Source organism: Porites lutea, chromosome 1, assembly GCF_958299795.1.
Source record: "Porites lutea chromosome 1, jaPorLute2.1, whole genome shotgun sequence".
NCBI classification, from domain to species: domain Eukaryota; kingdom Metazoa; phylum Cnidaria; class Anthozoa; order Scleractinia; family Poritidae; genus Porites; species Porites lutea.
The window spans coordinates 59,220,297-59,239,637 of NC_133201.1; the positions used below are offsets into that span (position 1 = coordinate 59,220,297).

Here is a 19,341-nt window from a genome sequence, read left to right on the forward strand (position 1 = left end):
TTTGTATGGCCATTCCTTCGGGGACGTCTATGGTTCTCCAAGATTCGTTGACTAGCCTTTTGAAATGGCTGCATAGCTTATTGGGGCTGAAGAAGCCTTGTTCATCTGTAAATTCTTTCCATTTCTCATCATCCAGTGCGAGTCTCACGTATCCTGGGATATTTTCGCAGCGAGAGAGGCGAGGTTTGTTAGTGAGACAGTCGATTCTGAACATGAAGTCAAACTCGTCAGGCTGATGGATTTTTACTCCTTCGTAAACACTTCCGCTCTTGATCAAATCCCCCTGAAATCTTTCATCGAGCTTTGCAACTTCTACCTGGATGCTAGATACTAGCATTTCGAGTTTCTGTCGAATAATATCGGCTTCGCTCTCATCTTCAAACCTTCCTTTTTCTTCGAAAGTTTTGACAATGTGATGCATCGTGGTGTCTTAGTTGTTTACTATACAACTGTGACATCGAAAGCGAAACGAACAAATTTGTCCTTTTTCCTCTTTCAATAGCGCTGCGCGCGTCGCTGCGCGCAGTCACTATTTTTAGACCTGAAAGTCAGACAAACAAACCGAAATTCCTCACTTTTGTCTGTCTTTTGTCGTTAAAATGTCATGTTTGTCTGTCTTTTGTCATAAAAATGAGAAAAATGACAAAACTCAGACAAAAATTGCAAGTTAGTCACTTTGACGTCATTCGCGCCCTACGCTCTTCGGATAAAGTCACCAGGTCATCAGCAAATTTCAGTTCTGGGAAAGGTAAACATTCTTTTATTCTTGGCCCCTTAAATGATGGCTCACCCTTTATTTTGTCTCGTGGAATTTCAACTCATGGTCCCGAGAGTGACCCCAATCAACAGACCATAACATTTGAATTCTTGCCGCAATAAAGGAAGTTAACTGCAGTAGAAATGTCACAAACATTTGTTGGGCGTAGCATGTGAGTAAAAACAAAACATAAATAATGAATGTGCATATGATCTAAAATTCGGAGACAAGGTCTTAATTGAAAAAGCTCAAATTACAATGCAAAAATCCCCATTTTAACCATGTATCGCAGGCACATGACTGAATACACAGAAATTATCTCTTGTGTTGCCCACTGGGGTCGCGATTTTAAACTCCCGATCAAGAAGCTGTTTTCAAAACGTTTCCTAGAAATAGGTTCAGTCAGCAATAATAATAATAATAATTAAAAATTTATAACGCGGCTTTTCCATGCAAATATGATCAAAAGCGCGTGACAATACGTAAATGTTAAAAGAGCCAAAAGCTAAAATGAGCATAATAATTACTGGGCTAAGAATAAACAACGCTAAAAATTAAAAAGGGTAAAAAAACACTAAATATATTACATAGTAGGTTAAAAAAATTACATATCAAAAGCTACAGTAGTCTAAAAACGTTCAAAATTGTCCTCAAGACTACGGTGGCCCATAAGGGACATAAAAACCCAGCTATTTATTTTGGGAAATTTGAATGGTAAAACTTATTATTTCAGGTTTGGGGTTTTATGTTCATACCTATAATTTTTTCCTTTGTTAAAGCCCAATTTTTTTTATTTTAAAACATTTTTTAAAACTCAGCCCGTTTTTTCAAAACTCACGGTTTTTTTTTAACTCAGATTTTTTTCAAAACTCAGGGGTTTTTTTTAAAAAAAACTCAGATGTTTTCAAAACTCTTTTTTTTTTTAAACTCAGATTTTTTTTCCAACTTAGGCTTTGTTTTGAAAACCAAGTTTTTGATTGTCTTGAACAATGCGCATGTCATATATCTGCTGACCACGATTGCTGGCTCAAAGAAAATGAACAAAATGGCTTTGATGATCAAATGGTTTTATCTGTTTTATGCTTCATGTCCCATTGGAAAGTAATTATTAAGTCGGGTATTGCTTTTGGCGGAGTTTCTCTTTGGGTGAGCTCTATTAGTTGGGATACCAAATCATGACAATTCCGGTTTGGGATCAATTTGGCCACATAGTGGCCGTTTATTTCCTTTAAGCATATCCAGCTAGGAAAATCGGGATACTCAAGAAGATTATCCCAGCAAAGGTGAGGGCACACCCGCCATCCGGGAGATGAAAGTGGAGCAAAAGGGGAGGGAACTGAAGGGATGGAAAAATGTTTTCCAACTTTCTTGTTGTAGTGAGGAGAGAGGCTTTGTGCCTCGCTTTCATGTCTTATAAACATACACATGATGTTCAGGATGGCAGGAACGCCCCCTCGCTGGTAGCTGGAGAAATGACACATTGATCAGTCACATTAAGCATAAAACTATTTATTTCTTTCAGAAATAAATTTCATTTCTGTTTCATTTTATGCCCGTCACGTGGAACGAGCATAATGATTTCGTACTTCTTGTGACATCAGGGAATTCTGACCGTAATTCTTTGATTGAATGTTACTTCAATACTTCAAACCTGGAGTTCTAAGGAATCCTACGCTTCCTTCTTCTCGTACACGCAATACAACTCAGTATTCGTCAGTTGAAAAGGGTACTTTTTTCAAACGGGTTATGTAGGAGAAGAAATCATAGCCAGTCTAGGATTTCTGAGTAGTCTTAGTTTTTAGTTTTTAGTTCTACTAGCTTTTCTGGACAAAGGTCATGGCCCAAAGGGAATGGGCACGAACGGGACTCATAGTTCCCATGTAAGGTGCCGTCCCTACCCAATCCCACAACCTGTCAAGAGAGGTTGGCCACACCACTGGGGTCTACGTCCCCTACTCTTTTCGAGCAGTGGCGTGTGTTCTTTTATGTTCCACATGAACTGATCAGTGCCGGAAAGTGCTGTGAGACCGGACCTGCGGTTTTTCGTCCTCATCCGAGAAGACTAGAAAGTCTAACCATTCGCAGATGTCATTACAAAGGCAGCACTTTCTTCTCATTTATTTAAAGATCCTGAGTGTTGGTCCGACCGGGGTTTGAACCCGCGACCTTCCGCTCCGCGGACCGGCGCTCTCTCAACTGAGCTTACCAGGCGGCGGTTAATTAATCAAGATTGAAGTAACATTCAATCAAAAAATTACCGTGACAATTCCCTGATGTCACAGGAATGTACGGAGGCATTATGCTCGTTCCACGTGAAAGGCACAAAATGAAATGGAAAACAGATAAAACCATTGATCATCAACGCCAGTTTGTTCATTTTCTTTGAACCAGCAATCGGTATATGACCTGCGCATTGTTTAAACTGGATTTTGAAGAAAAAACTCAGTTTTTTTTTTAAAAAACCTGAGTTCTGAAAAAAAACCCTGAGTTTTGAAAAAAAAACCAGAGTTTTGAAAAAATCTGAGTTTTTTAAAAAAATTAATGTCAAAAGGAAAAACTTGGGCTTTAACAAAGGAAAATATTGTAGGTATGAAAATAGAACCCCAAACCTAAAGTTTTACTATTCAAATTTCCCAAAATAAATAGCTGGGTTTTTATGTCCCTTATGAGCCACCGTACAAGACGGATGTAAAGGGGCAGATTGTTCCATAAATTAGGGGCAGCAGATGAAAAAGCACGATCCCCTCAAGTCTTTTTCAGTGAGTAAACTAGGATACTTTAAGATAAGACCGCTAGCGGAGATTATAGCGCGGCTTTTCTTTAATGGCAATCAAATCGATCAAGTAACCAGGCGCATGACCGTAGATAGCTTTAAAAGTAAAAAGAAGTATTTTAAAATCAATACGAAATTTGAAAGGAAGCCAATGTAACGAACATAGTACTGGTGTTATGTGACTGTAGCGAGGGACATTAGATATAAGCCGAGCAGCTGCATTCTGCAAGCGTTGCAGTTTAAGTAGATGAACAGAGGGTAAACCAAAGAGAAGGCTGTTGCAGTAATCTATAAGACCAATGATAAAAGCATGGACCAAAGTTCGTGCAGACTCCTGGGACAGATATTTTCGGATACGCCGAATATTGTATAAATGGAAAACCCAGATTTACAAGTTTTGTGGATCTGTTCCTGGAGATTCAAGTTAGAATCGAACCATGTCCCTAAATTTCTTGCCACAGTGACAGGAGCAACATCAAATGCTTCCTTCGGTAAGGCAATCAATATTTACTTTGGAAAGTTGTTGTTTTGTACCAATCAACATGAGCTCAGTTTTGTCATCATTAAGTTTGAGCCTATCCGTAAGCATCCACGTACGGATGCCCGATATACAGCGTTCCATGGCAATGACCGCATCAGTCTGATTAGTAGCCGTGTCAGGACTAAATGACCGGTAAAGCTGAGTGTCATCAGCATAGGCATGTGCTTCAGGTAGATGGTATATTTGATGACTTCAAAGAGTTTGCTGAAATAAATGGTAAACAAAAATTGCCCCAGACACGATCCTTGTGGAACGCCATAAGGAAGCTTAAAACTGTCAGATGTAAAGCCATTTAGCGAGACTCGCTGCGTCCTGTTGTTAAGATAGGACGTAAACCAATTAAGGGCGGTGCCATTAATGCCGATACATGACTTAAGACGAGCAAGGAGGATATTGTGGTCAACAGTGTCAAACGCTGCGCTCAAATCTAGGAGAACTAGAAGAGTTACATGCTTGCAATTCATATTCACGAGAATGTCATTTTGTACACTGTTTTTGTGCTGTGACCCTTTTGGTAAGCGGATTGCGAGGTTGGATAAAGGGCGAATTGACTCATATGACCGTGAATTTGGTCGAAAACAGCGCGCTCTGTCACTTTTGATATAAAGTCCAAGTTACTGATAGGGCGGAGGTTATTCAACTGCGTCGCGTCTAAGCCAGGTTTCTTAAGGATCGGAGTAACCAGAATATAAAAAATATTTCGCCGTTTCTGATTGGCACAATGCCTTCTGCTAATTCTTCATAACCAACAGGAGTTGACCAAATTTGGAAGATGCGAGTAATATACCATCAATTCGATGGTACATTTTCTTGGAAATGAGATTGTTCGATGGTACATTTGTTTGGAAACGAGGTTGACCGATAGTATATTTTCCTGGAAACGATACTTTAGAGCGCCGGCCTTATTGTTTATTTTAAAAAAAATGGCGTCCACGGCGGGCTGTACGAAGAAGACACAACGTTTATCATCGCTGTTTGTGTTCTGTCTTTGATTAAGCTACCATGGTCTAAGAATAAAAGTCTTTTAAGCAAACTACCAAGCTTTTTGAGGCATCAGTCAAAAGCTTTTTTCGAGAGGGTGGTCTATATTACTAAGTCTGAGTTTATAATGAGGCTGTAAATTGATGAGAATAATTCTCGGAAAGTTATAAAATACTGACAAAATTCAGGCTTGTACGGGATTCGAACCCTTGACCAATGCGATTCTGGCGCTGCGATTTGTTACAAACCCGTGGAAGGATAAAGTTGAAATAATGAATATACAAACATCATATAATGGAACTACAGGAATCCTTTTTCAGGATTATAACGCACCAATTTAATAGCAGCTCCCGGTTGGCTTGTTAACTCAATTCTCGATTGGAAGAGCGCTGCACTGGTATCGCAGAGTCAAGGGTTGGGAATCCCGTACAATCCTAAAGCAGCCTATTTATCCCGCAGTTCTAGTATTTGATTTTCATATATCAATATTCTAGACTTGTTTCCAGAATAACATCTTCAGAAACTTGAAACTTACACGGATCAGCCGTTTTAATGACCCTTTTGACTTTCTATCGAAATGGCCGTGGTCCATATTTTTTCCCGAGGGAGGGAACGGGGGCTTGAGATTCAAGCAAACCGTTGAAGTAAGCTTTCTTCCCTAGCTTCTCGGAAATCTTACCAGCAATAACAGATCATAAAAATCAAACCTCTAATACAAACCCCCGTATATGCTGTAAGGTTTATTTGTAACCGTTCAATTACAATTTCATGTCATTAAACTTGAATAATGAAAAACGGTAATCTATATACATATTGCTGTGAGTCCATCATTGAATATATTCACTTTCATACTACGAATAGGAAAAGAGCCTTTTCTTCGATAGAAAAAGAGAGTGAATTAACACCTGGGTTGAATCTGAAAATTCAGTGTAATCAAGCTTCTAAAGCAACGGTGAATAAAACAGTTATTATGTACATGCTATTAACTGTCTTGTCTTTGAATCCGACATAAAAACAAATAAAAAGTAGGTCAGTCTGCAGTTTACTGTTCTTGCTCTGCAGCGTCTGGCGGGGCTTCCTCAGTGGGTTCATTTTGCCCTGATTCACCAGGCGTGTCCGCTGCAGTAGCTGCACGTTCGCTCCCAGCTTCCTCTCCAGCTATGCTACCATCCTCCAACTTGTCTGTTGTTTCTCGCCCGCTTTCATCGACTTCGGGTTTCTGATCGGCGGCTTGTTCAGCGACTTGTTCTGCTTTCGCCTCTTCAGCAGCTTTGGCCGCAAGTTCGGCTTCAGCCTTCTTTCTTTCTTCTGCTACCTTAGCTGCTGCCTCTTGCTCCAAGGCACGTCTGGCAGCTTCCTCCAGCCTGTCGTAAACTTCAAATCGCTTCTTGACAACATCTCTTATTATTGCTAGGAGGCATAAAAAAAGTAAAAATCAGATGAGGAAAAAGAAAGAGAGCGCGAGCTGAGGGACACAGAATTAGACCCTTCGCGTTCCACCATCATGGCCTCGCTAAAAATCTGAAAAATCCCGAAATGTATGTCAAGTTGTCACTCAATTGTGCCCCGCCTTTTTTTGACACGATTAACTTCTTTCTTTCCTGTCTTACCTGGATTAAGATTGAACACCTAAGCAGAACGTGCCCATTATCAAAAACGTTTTTCTTTCGTTACAGGAGAGATTTCGAAAATGATTTGATCAAAAAGTTAAACGCTAAAAGATTTTTAAAATACATTTAAAAAAGTGAACGACGTCTCGGCGCTACGTTACGCCATTATCAAGTTGAAAAGTGAAAAAGTATAAGGTGTAAAACGAATATATAAAATTTGAAACAATACATAAAATATTTGCAGGTCCAATGGGTATAATTCCCAAGGTAAGAAACACAATAAGAGAAAAAAAAAAAAAAAAAGCAAAAAAAAGCTCTGCAGTGAATCAGCATTCCTAATTTCCAGTTGAGTTATGAGAATCAGTTACAACGAAGCAATACACGATCTATGCAATATTTCTTATTTTTTAAACCTGTTTACATATGTGAAGTCTAACCCATACTAAAGCGAATAACCTAAGCCAAGTTCTTTTTACCAAGGTAGCATGAAAACTGCCGGTAATGATTGCCTAGTATAAACAAAGTACCAGAACTTTAGCCTGAATTTCCGACGACTACTTCTAGTCATTTTTACTCCCTCAGCATGAGCGAGTAAAAACGACTCGAAGTAATCATCTAAAATTCAGGCTACCAGAACTTACCATCAAGAACAGTTCTTGAAACAATGGTTTGGTTTAATTCACCTTCCACTTTCTCCAGCAACCATGGCATAAAGTATGTTTCTACATCTGCAAGTCAAAGAAAATGCATCTTAGACAGATTTTCTTTTTAAAAAAGTCAAAGAAAAGAAGTGAGGAAGGCAGGCGAGTACATCTAGGTTACCGTTTTAGGACGCCGCCCCTACGTACAGTAATAATTTGTAAGAAAGTGGAGTCCTCTGATGAAGCCTTCTTAGTCTTATCCTATTTTTCTCAGCTAATCTGAAGTACTCTTGCAAGTTTTGAATCATTTTTTAATAGTTTATGAGAAGCTACTATTTTAAGTTAAGATTAACTTTGTAGTTCTAAGCACTGTTTACCTCTTTCTACAGGATCATAGAAGTATCCATTTTCATTTAATGAACCAAAAACAGAAGGCACAAGGTCAGCCAGATAACTCTGCAAGAATTACAAAAGGTTATTCAGTTGGAGTTCAATATACCAGAACAGCATAAATGGTTGGTCAAACTTGTTTGTTTGACTGAAATAGAGTAAGAAAGAAATTCAGCAGCTATTTTAACCCATTAACCCATGGGAATTTTGGTGGAAAACGGATTTTGAAGCTAGTCAAGGTGTTTTGTTGTCACTGTCCAGCTATCAAGAGCTACTACAAAAGGCCATTTGCGTTTTGTGTTGCTCGCAGCCTTCTGTTCCACATTCAAAATATCAGACTCTGACATTCAGGCATGCACAGAAAACAACATTTCCCCTTTTGCCTTCTCCCCTCTCTATATTCTTTCGCTTTTCTAGCCCCAGTTTTTCTCTTTTTATTGGCATTTAATAGGCTTCATTTGGATGGGAAAAGTTTTGGGAAAGCTTTTAGGATCGTAGAATTAGATGAGTGTGGGTCGTGGGAGAAGATTTTCATAGGAATTTTCGGGTAAACTTTACATGGTTATTTTGTCTTTTTCTCTGGCCTCCTTGACTAAATCTTGCAGATTCACATATAGTTTAATCGATATCTTTTCCTCTGTACAAGTTAGATGACAAGTTGTCCTACATGGGTAGCCGGTTAAAACTGATGACCTCACAAGTGGTACACAAGGGACATGGATGCGCATGGACGGTAAAAGGGGGGATCTGCCTGGGTGAATGGGTTAATTACCTGGGCAAAGGCACGTGCTGATATCTTTTCCCCAGTTTCCTTTTCTTTCCTGAGTACTTCCGCTTGTTGTCTCATTCGTCGTTCCTTCTCTTCTCTATGTCTTCTTTCCTGTTCCTCTAATCTCTGAGTTTCGACAAGCTCAGCATTTCTTAGTTCCTTAAATTGTCTTTGCTGTGCTCGAAGATTTGCAAGTTCCTCCTCTTCCATTACCTCAAGTAGAGCTTGTTCAACTGTTTTACCAACCAGAACTTCGAGGATAGGTTTGACTTCAATGTCAAAGTCAAACAACTGAGGAGAGAGGGACAAAGAGGATGTGATATTATTACACTGAAATGACTGATGGTAAAAATAATACAAAACAACTGGTGAAATAACAACAGGCCCCAGTTGCTCGAACATCGAATACAGTGTAGCGTTATCCAACGGATAAATCACTATCCAGCAGATAACTATTAGAGGAAGTATTATCTACTGGATAGAGATTTATCCAGTGGATAATGTTATCCACCTTTCGAACAGCTGGGCCCAGGTAGTTTATACATCAAACCCAAGAAGAGGGTCAAAAAAATTCAGATCAATTTATTGTGACAAGAAAACAAGAGAAAGAAAGAGCAATTCAAAACTAATAAGCTGTAACTGTAAATTAATTTAAAAAGAGAAGAATGATACATTTCATTTTTAAAGACAACTTCCACATATACCACTAATTCTTTATTATTGGTTTAGGGTCAAATGTTGACTATTAACACTGGTTTAAAAGATAGACTTTGCTGTGTGATCTGTCGACCCAATGTACAATGCATGGTAAAACTACAAATTTTGGGCAGGTCATTCCAATTTAAGAGAAAAATCCAAGATAAAAATCAGCCTAAACTCAGGCTAATTATTTTGTTTGCCTAGCATTTTCTTTTTTATTCATCTCAAATTGTTCTAATATGTTAACCAGCCTTAAGACTTAGTGTATACAATGTAACCCAAGGGCTTTCTTCTTGTTTGAAGACTCTGATTTTACTTCATAACTTACCTCTCCCTCCAAAATTTGTGTTGCAACATCTACTCCACTTTTAGCAGGAATAAATAAGGGAGAAGGAGGTCGATCCAAAAAGGCATCTGTTTGAGTCTCAACATCAGCTTCTTCAACACGATCACTTAACTCTTCCAAATAAAGTTCTGTTTGTACATCAATATGCTTTCTCCCTTCTACAGGTTCTGGTGACCTTGGTTTCAATTGTGCCTTGGCTCGTTTTCTGGCAATTGCTCTTCTTCTTGCCTCTTGCTGTCTCTGAATTTCTATAGGATCAGGTTGTGCAGTCTAACAAGAAAAAAATGTAAGTTTGAGATCTATCATGTTTGGAAAATATGATTCTACATAAAACTTGAAAGAGTCTGATTATGTGATTAATCCTGTCCCTCCTGGGCTGATGGTTTATGGTGAGATGACATTCACACTTTTGAATTTGTGGCTGTTACCATTCAAATGAAACCTCTTGAGGCGAACTTTTGCAAACTATTCTCTATTTCTTTGGTTTTACAAAAAGAAATCAGAGCTGCTGTTTTTTCTGTTTTTTTTTTTTTCCGTGTAAACCCTTCTTGCTATTTTACTGTTGATTGAAGGGACAGAAGTATTTTAGGCTGGTTTTTTTCTATTATCCAATGTGATGTCAAACTGAACTAGTCCTTTAGATCTGATTACCCTTAATAAGCAGGTTCTGATTAGGCCAACTTTTTTAGCTGTTTGAAAAAATCTTTATAAGAATAAAAGTTAACGTAGTGTATAACAAATTGGAAGCACATTGTGTTCACCCTATCCACCCAAATTCCTTTTTCTTGTGAGGGGGGGGGGGGGGGGGGGGCAGATAAGACCAAACCTGAAGAAGCATATGTAAATTGGAAATCAAGAATGTTAAAAAGATTAATAACTTCTGTTTTTGTAATCCAAGTGCTTGCAAACAAAAACCGTTGTGCTGCAACTTCATTTTGGCCTGACATGCACTTGTTCAACATTGAACAGACAAACAACATTTTCATTTGATCTGCAACACTTACTGCTGGTAGAGTTCTCTGTGCATAGGTATTACCCCTAACAATTCTGCGATCGTACATGATGTTTCCATATGGCATGGGACTCTCATTTCTGTAGAAACAAGAAATGAAGCTTCAAGCCTTGACTGATACTAATACATGGATAAACTATGGCAGCCTCAACATAGGTACAACCCTTTGTCAAATGCTTTACTGAGTACTCATTAAAATATTGTCAATAATGTCGTCTTTCTAAGGCCAAATTAACTAAACATACTATACTTTTATAAATCAACTGCAAAGTTTAGGAATCATAAAGTAATAACAAAATCCATCAATCAACGTTTATCCCTTACTGACCAATATGCATGGCCACTTGACACAATATAGAGGTTGCAGCTCCAAAGCTATCCTGTTTATAAATAACCTACTGAACAGGTACAGCTTATCTTAGGCAAAATCATTAGAGGCAGCTGTGTCATCATTTGATAAGAGTGATCTCCGAAATGTACAAAGAGGCAAATAATGAGCTGCCGTTCTCAAATAAAATGATAAACCCTCAAAATTTATAATACTGAACTTAGCTTAGTTTAGTAAACAACTGACGAATAAAGCTAATAAAAAGTTAATACAACCGTCGCTACAGCACTTACTCTTGTGTTAACGGATCTCTAAATTTTTTTCTCTGTTGAACTGGTCGGGGTTGGCTGGCAAAGGTATACGTTCTTCCGCCGTCTCCTTTTTGGGCGACAACGGCTGCCATTTTAGGATCTGTTTCACTCTCAACCTACTATTCGATTTTTGGAATTAACTTGAGGTAGAGCGCAAATCGACAAAGGCTTAAGAAGTGCTGAGTTCTCAGTTGTGAAATCTCCTTCAAAACAACATGGCGTTGCCAATGAATCTGTTTGGAGGGAACCCTACGTCATTGTTACCATGGAAATAACAAAGGGGAGAAAGCTCTTATTAACGGACGATTTGATTGGTTGGTCCTCAAATTCCAATGAGCCAATCAAAAGATAGTTTAGAAATGGAAACGCGAATTTCAAGATGGCGGATTCAACGAGGTCTTATGGCAATGAACTTGATCATCCAGAAGTTCTTTCCAGAGAGAGACTAATAGAAATTTTATGCGAGAGATCTATTCTTCTTCAAGATCTTGTTGACTTAGAAAAAGGCGATCTTGTCCAGCTCTTTTATAGATATGTCACACCTTTACCTCAGAGACTTCATCAGCTCCGTAGGGCAAAACGAGTGGCACCATCTGGCAAGGAACGCGTCACATCACAGGGCAGAAAGTCTAAAATAATACGGTTGACGAAACGGTAAGAGTTCTTTTAATAATGAAACTGGAGAAAAATGGCGATATCATCAGTTCACCATCACGGCTTTATGTTGTCGACGGCCACAGTGAATGCCTATAAAAAGCAGAAAAGTTTGAGTTGTTTGACAAAGCTTCCGTAGGTCACATACATCAATTTCCAGTCGTTTCACCAGAAAGTCGACAGCAGTTCACCAGACTGACTTCAATTTGCCTGATGTCATTAACATGTTGCAATCAATCGTATTTGCGTAGAAACCTTTAGAATTTCAAATTTCTGTGCTTACCAGCCTTATAAGGTGAACAAAGGAAAAAAATTATTGTACAGTCGAAGCTCTCCTTGCGACAATTCTCATGAGCAAGCAGCCGTAGTTTCATCCAGTGTTGTGAAACCCCATTTGAACTGACTTAAGCTCTGTAATGAAAAGCTCTCATAACGAAGCAGTGTGCAAGGAGAGTAGTGTCCAATAGCCCAGGGCTAGAGGATTTTGCTATCGGGCTAGTGAATTCTGTTTTTCACTTACCCGACGGGCAAGTGATGTTTTTTGAGGAATTCAAATAACAGAAGAACTGTGAAATCAATTCTGCTAGTCAAAAAGTTCTTGGGGCTAGTTGAAATGACGTCTGGGCTAGTAAATGCCAGCTTTAGCTCGCCCGAATGGCAAGTCAGTTCAGTCAACTCGAGTTGATTAGAGACAACTAAAACAACTTGCCAACTTTTGTAAGATTTAGGAACAACTTGATTACAGGGTTTTGTTTATCATTAGTTTCATGACAGTCACTTAGATATTGTTTGTGTCATTTAGACAGAATTGTTAGTTTTTGGTGATTGGCAGCGCATCATGAACATCCCTCATATTAGGTTCAGTACGTTGTATCCTAGATAAACCAAGGAAACCTGATAGGTTTCATCCATTGCACTGTTACGGCAAGAGGTGAAGATGTTCGAACTCTCTTCCTGATTCTTTTAGGGGAACCACTAGTCTGAAGAAATATAGGCGTTTACTTTTTTCCCATAGCTAGTTTCATAAATTAGGCGCCTACTATTACTGCCAGTTTGTGTTTTTATGTTAATATGTTTTTTAAGTGTGATGTATGTGTAATCAAGTTAATGAAGTTAAATAAAGTCATGTATGTATGTATGTAGAGGCAGGTTGCAGTAACAGTAACAGCTGATGAAGTCAACTGATCAGCTGAGTTATAGTATGGGCACAGAAAACACGTGAGTAAAGGACTAAGTCAGATAAACACAAGATTCGGTCAGCATAATCTGCATGTCATCATCATGCATAGTCCAACTAAGACCAAAGAGAAACATTCAATCAGTATGGGAACTTAAGTATATTGAGTAAATCTTCAAAAGTTGGCAAGTTGTTTTAGTTGTATTGAATCAACCTCAAGTGGATCAAACTGATGTGAGATATGTATCAAATTGACTTCAGTTTGTACTGAAACGACTTGTTACTATCAAAACGACCAGTCACCTCCATAAGCAACAGCAGTCACTGTGAATCACTGTGAGTTTATTGTGAGGCTTTAAATCTTTTCCACTAGATCTACCATTATTTTTATGAACAGCACTTGGGTCTTCTGTTTTCCAGAGCTACAAAATGGAAGAATTCAGCTCTGTTTATGAGAACAGCACTCATTAAAAATTAACATCTGCAAGATTTCTGTACCACCCCATACATCTACTTTGCGTCTCAGCATTTCACTGACAGTTGAATCTCCTATGTGGCCACCTATTAAGCTGCACCCTCTACTGAGGACTTGTAATGCCACTCCTGTCATGTGTTTGTTTCAAAATAAAGTGCTGTTTCTTCTAGTAAGTAAGAGGCCACTTAGCGGTGCCCTGGGGCCGGGTGGTTGTTTAATAGCCCATTTTACAGTTACATTGTACAGGTGGAAATGAAGCTGGAGTAGAGCTTGTTTTGATACAACCCTTCCTGCTTTATTATGTAAATCATGTTGTTTTTATGCTAAATAGCATTTTCAGAGCATAATTTCCATAAGAAAAGGAAGGAGGTTTGTATCAAAACAAGCTCAACCTTGACCTCACATTCACCCAAAGGCTATATAGCTAGGATTCTAAGTCCACAACTTTAAAATGGTCTATCAAGTTTTGACTGTATTTCACACAAAAACTTGATATGAATAGGGTTGAATCATGTACATTGTATGCATAATAATAAATGTATGGGACTGAGTGGGAATCTTACCACGTTATTTGCATTTTCTGTATAAGTTAATATGAGGTTTTGTAAAACAGTGAGTGTCCTTGTAAGTGATGTTTTTGTAAGTTCCATTTTGACTGCTTTTAATCTCTTTTAGAAAATCTGAAGAAACTATGGATGGCACTGTCAGCAAGATAGCAAGAACAGAATGTAACATAATCAAAATTAACAAAAGGCCTGCAACTTCACTTGAGTCAATTAACAAAGAAATAAATTCAGTTTCTATTAATTCTACATCTCCTACAAAGGACTCTGCACCTGGGCACAGAAACAGTTTATTAAACAATGCTTCTAAACCAAAAGTGGTTAAGTTGAACAGGAAAACATTGGGACTTAACTTGAATAAATCGCTTGAGCCAGCTATAGCAAAGGTGGCTATTAATTCAACTTTAAATGGTGGAGCACAAAAGGTAATATACCTGATCTTTAAGTGTTGTCCTTATTAAATTATTGTTCACACTTGTAAAAATAATATTTGAATTTAATATGAATATATAGCCAGGGGTAGAAAAAGGCCTATCTGGTCATCTGAGATGAGCAGATTTATTTTTCTTGCTGGGCAAGTAGCTTTTTTAGCTCATTTGTCCTCTGGCAATGGGCAAGGGTCTAGGCAAGTCATCTTCTAACTACTGTAAATCATTTGTTATGTTTAAAGACAGGGAAGCAATTGCATGCCCTGAGGTGAGCAAATGTGGGAGCTGCTTGTCCAAAGGACAAGCTGGACCTTAATTCATTTTGTTTTTTCATGGTAGAAATATTTTTTTTAGGTTTGAGAACAATGATAATGTATTTACTACCCAGCAATAAGTGAAAAGTAAACCATAAAAATTTTATGGTTTCCTTTTCACTTGTATTGCAGCTATGTCTATTTTACACTACCATGCTGTGTGCACATTTTCTAACCTGCATATCTTACAGTTGAGAATGGTGATATGCTCTTAACAAAGTGTGTTTTGTTTTATTACTTATTTAAGGTATATCTTTAAAATAGCTGTCTAATATCCTGTAAAGGCAGGCAAGTAATGAAAAAAAAATGCAGCCATTTTAGTGACTAGTTTATTTTGTCCAATAAAAACAGTAAAATAGTATTAGATGAAACACACAAACCTGCCTCTCTTCCTGTAAGTCATTCCACATCATTTACATAATAAAACTTTTAAGATGTAACAAACTTGTTGCTGGAATATTGAATTCTGATGACGATGGGTGTAACGTTGAAACATGTCTGAAAAGTATAGATATTTGTAAAAATCATACACCTTTTGTTAACTTTCTGTTTTTTTTCTTTTTTTTTTTGTGTTGTATTATAAATTTATCACAAGAGGAGCACCCAATAAAGCTGTGAAAAAAAAAGAAAAAAAAAAGAAAAGTTAACAAAAGGTGTACGATTTTTACAAATATCCTTCACTTTTACTGCTACTCATGATTTCAACTTTCTTTTTATAGGAAATAACAGCCCCCTCAAAAACAAGTGAGTCTGGTCCTGATAAGGAAAGTCAGCTGATTAGCCCAACAAAGAAGAAATTTGAAAAAGTAGCTGTAACATGGCCATAAATAAGAAAAGAAAATTATACACTGCAGTAGTTGACAAGCGATCACTGCCTTCTCACAACACGTGAGCCGATTTTGTATCTATTTAACAGGCTCTACAATGTTGTTGTGAGTTGTCATGAATAGTTTGAACTTGTTAAAACCCTCAACATTACACAACATTCCCAACCTCAATAAAATAATGTCGTGACCTTTACATCTTGATTGTGCTGCAAGCTGAATAAGACAGGTGGTCAAATACATGCGTTTGTGACTGTACTGTACTTTGCTGAGGTAACAGAATAAGCTTACAGGGGTTTCAATAAAAATTGAAGTAGCCAGCAGGTTTGAATAGCGTATCAACAAGGGGCAGTTGGTCCCCTTTTTCTTGGGTGGAGAAAGAGGGTCTGGGCGCATTATTTCTGCCCCTGAACATTTTGAAATTTCAAAGCCCTAAAATGGGAGTTTCAGCTTTCTGGGGACTAAATTTGAGGACAAAAGAGCATGTTTTTCATTCAAGAAAATGTAGCTTTCAATTTATCAGTCACAAAATCAATTCCTACAAGCAATGAACAAATGATGTAAACTAAATTACATACTTTTGCACGTAAACAAATTCTGCGTAAACCTATAAAGAAACTTGTGAAAAAATGACTGAAATATAGCTTTCACATCACCAAAGTATAATGTAAAACCAGTGGGCCTTTATGAAAACATATCATTGATACGTTATTATTCATATTTTATGAAATATTTTTTGTAAACAACGTTATTCAAACTAGTTGCTTCTTCTTTCTAGAAAAAAGTTAGCCAACTTCTATAAGCAAAGTAGCTGACGCGTTTCGTTGGCCGTCGGTGCTTATTGAAACCCCTGAGCTCAACACCAGTTAATGTGGTACTACCCAGTTTGCTTCTGACTCAGAAAAACTGGGCTCAGTTCCTGAAGGCTGATTAGCACTATAATCCAGGATGAAATGTTAATCTACAATATTGTATTTCCCCTCTGATTTTTTGAGAAGTTTTGTGTTATCATAACTTAGTCTTGTAGTATTAAAAGCCTCAACAAGATTTTAAGCTCAAGATAAATCTTCCTGGACAAGAACACTTTGTTCAAAATTTGGCGTTAAAATTACCATTTTCAAGGAACAAGGCCCTAGTGATTGACATCTTAGTCATTTCACCTTTTTACTTAAAATGTACAGCCCACAAATAGCTGGTATATTTTATTTTTCTCAACTAATGTGTGTAATATTGTGATTGACTGTAGGAACAGTCATAAGGAAATCTGAGGTGGAATGTGGTCATACTTTATTTCCACTTGTTGATTGCCTTATGTTACAGATGAGGCAACCTGATCATTATCAGCATCATAATAGGAACAATGGTAGCAATGCAACTATAACACTGTTGAAAGTCACAACATTGTTTAAAAATAATAAGGGACCAGGAGGTGGAGAAAGGAAAAAGGATGGGAGTATCAAGGGTATTTTAGGTAGCCGGGTAAGCTATATGAGAGGGGGGATTACTTTTTTTTAAAGAACTAGGGGGTCATTTTTTAGGTTCTGCTAGATGTCTTATAAATAAACATTCATTTGTTTTTGTATAGAAGGGGAAACTTCTTTGAAAAGATTAGAATGGTGTGAAGGATTGGAGAGACATAACCTATGCTACGAAAAAAAATCACTTCCAGCTTAATTAAGTAATGAACCTGGCTATTTGACATGGATAAAAACCAATACCCCTATATCTCAACACATCCTGCTATAGTGAACGAATCTGGATGGAATACATTTCAACCTCACTGATTTTTTTTTCTTTTAACATAAAAATCAAGTTCCTTTAAGAAATGGTACAATCAAAATTGACGCTTCAAACATCCCCTTCCCAAGAATACCCAGGGCATTTGACACTTCTACCTCTGGGTGGAGAATTTGATAATCTTAGTCTTCCTTGGTCGGTGAGGAATTTAAGCCATAGTTTTGATTTCTCTTGCTATGTCTCAGTGCTTGCATGAGGTGTGAAAGATCATTGTGGAGACCGACATAACTTGTGAGTCTGGATTATTTTAAAGTAACCTGAGATCAGGCCCAATTTTGGTAACCTGAGATCAGGCTCAATTTTCGTTTCGCTTTGAAAATAACATTCCGGTGGGCAAGGCGAAACGAAAATAGAGCCTGATACAAACCTGCTACAACGTTACGGCCAAAATCTGGCCGTAACGAGCACAAACGTGAGAGAGTTTGTATTAGGCCCAATTTTAGCGGTGGCCGTTAGAGAGATTGTATGAGAACCGCTAAAATTAGGCCTGATCTCAGGCTATAATTTTAGCGGTTCTCATACATTCTCTCTAACAGCCACCGCTCAAACTGGGTCTCTCTTTTCGTTTCGCCTTGCCCGCCGGAATGCTATTTACAAAGCGAAACGAAAATTGAGCCTGATCTCAGGTTAATTTTAAAGAATGAGGGCCCTGGAAAAAAATTATATAACTAGCTTAATTTACAGTAACTAAAATACATTACAAGTTAAAAAATACATTAATATTTTAGAAAATCATTTAAAATACAACAATTCTTAAAAGCTAAACTGATAATAACGTAGCAAGTAACTAAAAATCTTTTGATCTGTATAATTCCAAAATACGAGTCTTAAAAATCAACTGACTTAAAATCCTTCATTTCTCTTGGAATATTATTAAAAAGTTTTGATCCATAAAAGACTTTCCTTGCAGTCTCAGTTCTGACTTTGTGGAGCAGCAAGTTCTGCCCTCTTCCCCTCGTGTTGTCGATTGTTCTAAAAACCTTAAAATAATCTCTTTAAAAACATGGGAGGGGATCGCTTTAAGCATTGAAAAGTTAAATTAATAGTATGCATGTCACGCCTCATAGACAAGGGACGCTACTTTTAAATTCTTCTCGACGTCTGAATCTGTGGTCTTCAAAACAATCTTTGTCGCTCTTCTCTGTGCTCGATTTAACTTATCACGTTCTTTTTTCCCAATCAACTGTTCCATGCAACATCGCAATAATCCATAACCGGCAAAATAAGACACTGATAAACTTTAGTGGCTGCATCGACAGTTAGATTGTTTCTAATTATCCCAAGGAAGCTCAAGGACACCGAATCTTTTGGAAATCTTGACCAGTAGCTTATCCATGTGTTGTTTGAAATTGAGATTTGCATCTATTAGCACACCAAAGTATCTGTAATGTTGTGCTTGATTTATCGGCTTATCCCCGAGGAATAAGCTAAATGGCTCATCTGACAAGGTAGCCAAAGGGATTCGTTGTTGAGTGCCGAAAAGAACGTATTCGGTCTTCACAGGACGAGTACACAGCCCAGGATACTGATTTAGGTCTTTATTCAAAACAGTACTTATGCCTTCGACATTGGAGTCAGATTGGAAAAGGACAGCATCGTCCGCATTAAAGTAGGATCTTCAGGAGTAAACAGTTGGGCAAGCCATTTGTATTTATTTGAAAACAACATGGGACCAAGTATGGACCCTTGTGGGACGCCAGATTTTATCTGCTGAGGTGCAGACTGTGTACTGCCATAGACAACAGGCCCCGGTTGTTCAAACGGATGGATAGTGCTATCCACCGGATAAATCACTATCCAGCAGATGAGTATTACGGAAACCAATTGCACTATCGAGGGGATAGTGATTTATCCAGTGGATAGCACTATCCATTCTTTGAACGACTGGGGCCAGATTGACACCAAATCGTAAGATAGTTCTCGAACCACCTCAGTTCATTGTTTTTGATAC

At 37.9% G+C, this 19,341-nt stretch overlaps 3 protein-coding genes across 3 annotated transcripts in view; 1 reads left to right on the forward strand and 2 right to left on the reverse strand.

Moving 5' to 3' along the window:
* The window catches only part of LOC140940654 (cyclic GMP-AMP synthase-like receptor), a 2,761-nt gene extending 2,257 nt beyond the window's left edge, over positions 1-504 (reverse strand). The window contains exon 1 of the mRNA XM_073389647.1: positions 1-504. This exon is cut by the window's left edge and continues 2,257 nt beyond it. Coding sequence (XP_073245748.1) covers positions 1-421 — 421 coding nt within the window. The 5' untranslated portion in view covers positions 422-504.
* A 5,273-nt stretch (positions 505-5,777) lies between these two features.
* Positions 5,778-11,395, reverse strand: LOC140923508 (radial spoke head protein 3 homolog B-like). The gene is made up of 7 exons (XM_073373594.1): positions 11,141-11,395; positions 10,512-10,599; positions 9,490-9,777; positions 8,466-8,753; positions 7,681-7,759; positions 7,304-7,390; positions 5,778-6,462 (listed from the first exon to the last, which is right to left on the reverse strand). Exons 1-7 carry the CDS (start codon positions 11,248-11,250, stop codon positions 6,095-6,097), a joined length of 1,308 nt encoding a protein of 435 aa, XP_073229695.1. The 5' UTR covers positions 11,251-11,395; the 3' UTR covers positions 5,778-6,094.
* Positions 11,396-11,515: 120 nt separating this feature from the next.
* LOC140940664 (uncharacterized) lies at positions 11,516-15,795 on the forward strand. Its single transcript, XM_073389654.1, has 3 exons — positions 11,516-11,812; positions 14,140-14,452; positions 15,489-15,795. The coding sequence occupies exons 1-3, from the start codon at positions 11,538-11,540 to the stop codon at positions 15,594-15,596; spliced, it is 696 nt and encodes a 231-aa protein (XP_073245755.1). The 5' UTR covers positions 11,516-11,537; the 3' UTR covers positions 15,597-15,795.
* Positions 15,796-19,341: the final 3,546 nt, after the last annotated feature.